The sequence below is a fragment of the Gymnoscopelus microlampas genome (assembly GCF_963454915.1).
Source record: "Gymnoscopelus microlampas genome assembly, chromosome: 12".
Taxonomy (NCBI): domain Eukaryota; kingdom Metazoa; phylum Chordata; class Actinopteri; order Myctophiformes; family Myctophidae; genus Gymnoscopelus; species Gymnoscopelus microlampas.
This window is the reverse complement of record NC_139949.1, coordinates 15,471,741-15,474,332: the sequence shown is the minus strand read 5'-3', so window position 1 is coordinate 15,474,332 and position 2,592 is coordinate 15,471,741. Positions and strand designations below refer to the sequence as shown.

The 2,592-nt window shown below is 41.9% G+C and overlaps 1 protein-coding gene across 1 annotated transcript in view; it reads left to right on the top strand.

Moving 5' to 3' along the window:
- Nucleotides 1–215: 215 nt before the first annotated feature.
- LOC311056515 (actin-binding LIM protein 3-like) overlaps nucleotides 216–2,592 on the top strand; it is a gene marked incomplete at its 3' end in the record, with an annotated part of 78,525 nt that continues 76,148 nt past the window's right edge. The window contains exon 1 of the mRNA XM_084073193.1: nucleotides 216–326. Within this exon, the coding sequence (XP_083929319.1) occupies nucleotides 308–326 (19 nt within the window). The 5' untranslated portion in view covers nucleotides 216–307. The remainder of the gene's footprint in view (nucleotides 327–2,592) is intronic.

Sequence of the window (2,592 nt, the reverse complement as noted above, 5' to 3'; positions counted from 1 at the left end):
GGGGCTTTAGAGAGGAACAGAAGGAGGAGAAAGGAGAAGGAAAGAGAGAAACGGAGAGGGAAAAGGAAAGAGGAGAGGAGCTGAGGGAAAGAGAAAGCGTGTGGAGAGTTGACAGCCAGTTGCCAGGGAGTGTGGTGTGGTGCTGTGGTAGAATAGGATAGAGACCTGGGTGTCTGTCTGTCTGTCTGACTGACTGACTGACTGAATGAAGTGATATACCAACACACTCCAGACTGTTGGACAGAACCAGAGAAACCTTCAGGTCAGGAGCAGGAAAACTACATTCTAACACAGTCACAGCATCATCATGAGTAGATCGACAAATGGTAAGTGCGTGTGTGTGTGTGTGTGTGTGTGTGTGTGTGTGTGTGTGTGTGTGTGTGTGTGTGTGTGTGTGTGTGTGTGTGTGTGTGTGTGTGTGTGTGTGTGTGTGTGTGTGCGTGCATGCATGCATGCGTGCTTGTGTGTGGCTGTGCATGCACACACACATGATGGTGTCCTAGGATGGGATGGGGGGGGCAGGTCAGGTGTGTTTTAATACCCCTAATCAATAACTTGTGTCCTGGGAACTGGGAAGGCTTGCCATTAACGCCTGTTACCAATTCAGGCTATTGACTGAAATGTTGATGAATGCATTATGAAATAACAGACGTCTGCCTAATGAGACTGGTGTCTGTTTAAATAGTTGTCAATAGTCTTTACTGGTAGCTGACAGTAGCCTATTGATTACTGTTGGTGACTGATTGGTTTTGGTGGTTTGTGTATTGGCAGATTTTGTGACAGAATTCTGAATGTGCGGTTGGTACATGTTTGTGTGGTAGGGAAGTGTGACCCCCTATGTAATATCTCATATGAAGAAATGCAATTCCACACATAAATATCAGATACAACACACTACAGTGTAACAGTTAATGAATTGATTTAATCGATTATAAAAAATAATAAATTGTAATAAAATAACTGATTTTCAAAAATAGTGGAAAAAATAGCTGATCTACAAGCTCTCAACGTGTGGCCTCGCGATGCGTTTTGAGCTTCGCTTTACATCGTCCATTATTTCTTTGCGACACTGTTGTAAGACGAAGTGTAAAATACAGCTTAAGCGATTAATCACACTAATCAATTTGTCGATTATAACAAATCTATAAGATTTCTTTTGCATTGATTTGTTGATATTAAAAAAATGGTATGATAAAAAAAAACACTTTATCTGATTATTAGAAAGCAATCGATACAATAGTCGCTAAGATGAAAATCGATAGGTGCAGCCATGCAAGACACCTCCCTACCCCACCCCCACACACATATATACACACATGCGCACACGCACACACGCAGGTCAAATCAATATTTCAGGAGAACTAATCAACATTCAAAAGCAGCCTTGCTCAAAAACATCACTGTTAAATAATGTGTGTTCAGTGGGCCGTTGAACTCAGAGGAGGCAGCCTTAACAACAATTATACTTTATTGATGACCCGTGAACAACCCGAGAATCTCATTGGCCTATACACAGTTACATAGAACACAGAATATAGAATCGATACATGTAGTTTAGCTGCTGGAGTAAATCCATCTAATGGAAACGGTAGGTTTTCTAAATGGCTGTAAACAAATGTAGGAGAGCAAAACTGCAGCAGACATGTTTAAAACGCTGACGCCGAGTGTAGTTTCAAGTTTGGGAGGGACTTTATTCAGCCATTCCTTCTTTGCAAGGGCTGTCCTTCCTGTTCTGGTGGCAGTTCGTTTCAGTAGTGAAGAGCTCCAGGGCACTGGGATCATTACAACCCCGACTATCTCCCATAGAAAGTGGGGGGATTATCTTTCGGGCTGACTGGTTTGGTTTTCCATATGGGTGACCGTGGCGTTAATCCACTCTGTTTGTCTAAAAGGTCAACGGTCATGATCTCAGCACTGGGATGTTAAGCTCCTGATTGTAACGTAGCACTCGATAGCGTCACAGTAGAAGAAAAGTGAAAACTTGAACTTGTGTGCCCAGACATCATTATGAGGCTGAGGAATCCAAAGTGTGGTGTTACCTAGGTTTTGAGGAAGTTGGCAACTCAATGGACTGACATAGGATCAGTGCTACAGAACACAATAAGCCAGTACAGTTCTGAGTTGATGACCGCTGTTCTTTCTATCTTTCTGTTCGGTTTCTTCTTTAGCTTGACGAAATAGATTCTGCGTCAAGCGTTAATCCCAGACACATTAAACGTCCATTAAAAGAGATGACATTGCTGTCTAGTGCTTCTCGTTGTGTTGGTTCTACTCATAAAGTTAAGTCAATATGATCTAAAAGGGTCACTGGTCACGTCATTTAAACTTTACTACAGTATGATTCAACACTATTCTAAGCTACAATCTCCAACGAGGTCATTGTCTGTTTAAACCTGCACATAGCTGCAGTTAGCTGCCATGCTCATGAGCACACCAACACAATTCATTAACCACACTAACTCTGGCGTCTCTATATTGGGCATGTCATTATAGGTGAAAATGGTCAAGAATAGGCTCTTAATCAACATTAAGAGCTTCAGCGGAGCAAGAACAGAGCAAATACTGCTTGTTTTTTCACGATTTTAAAACGTA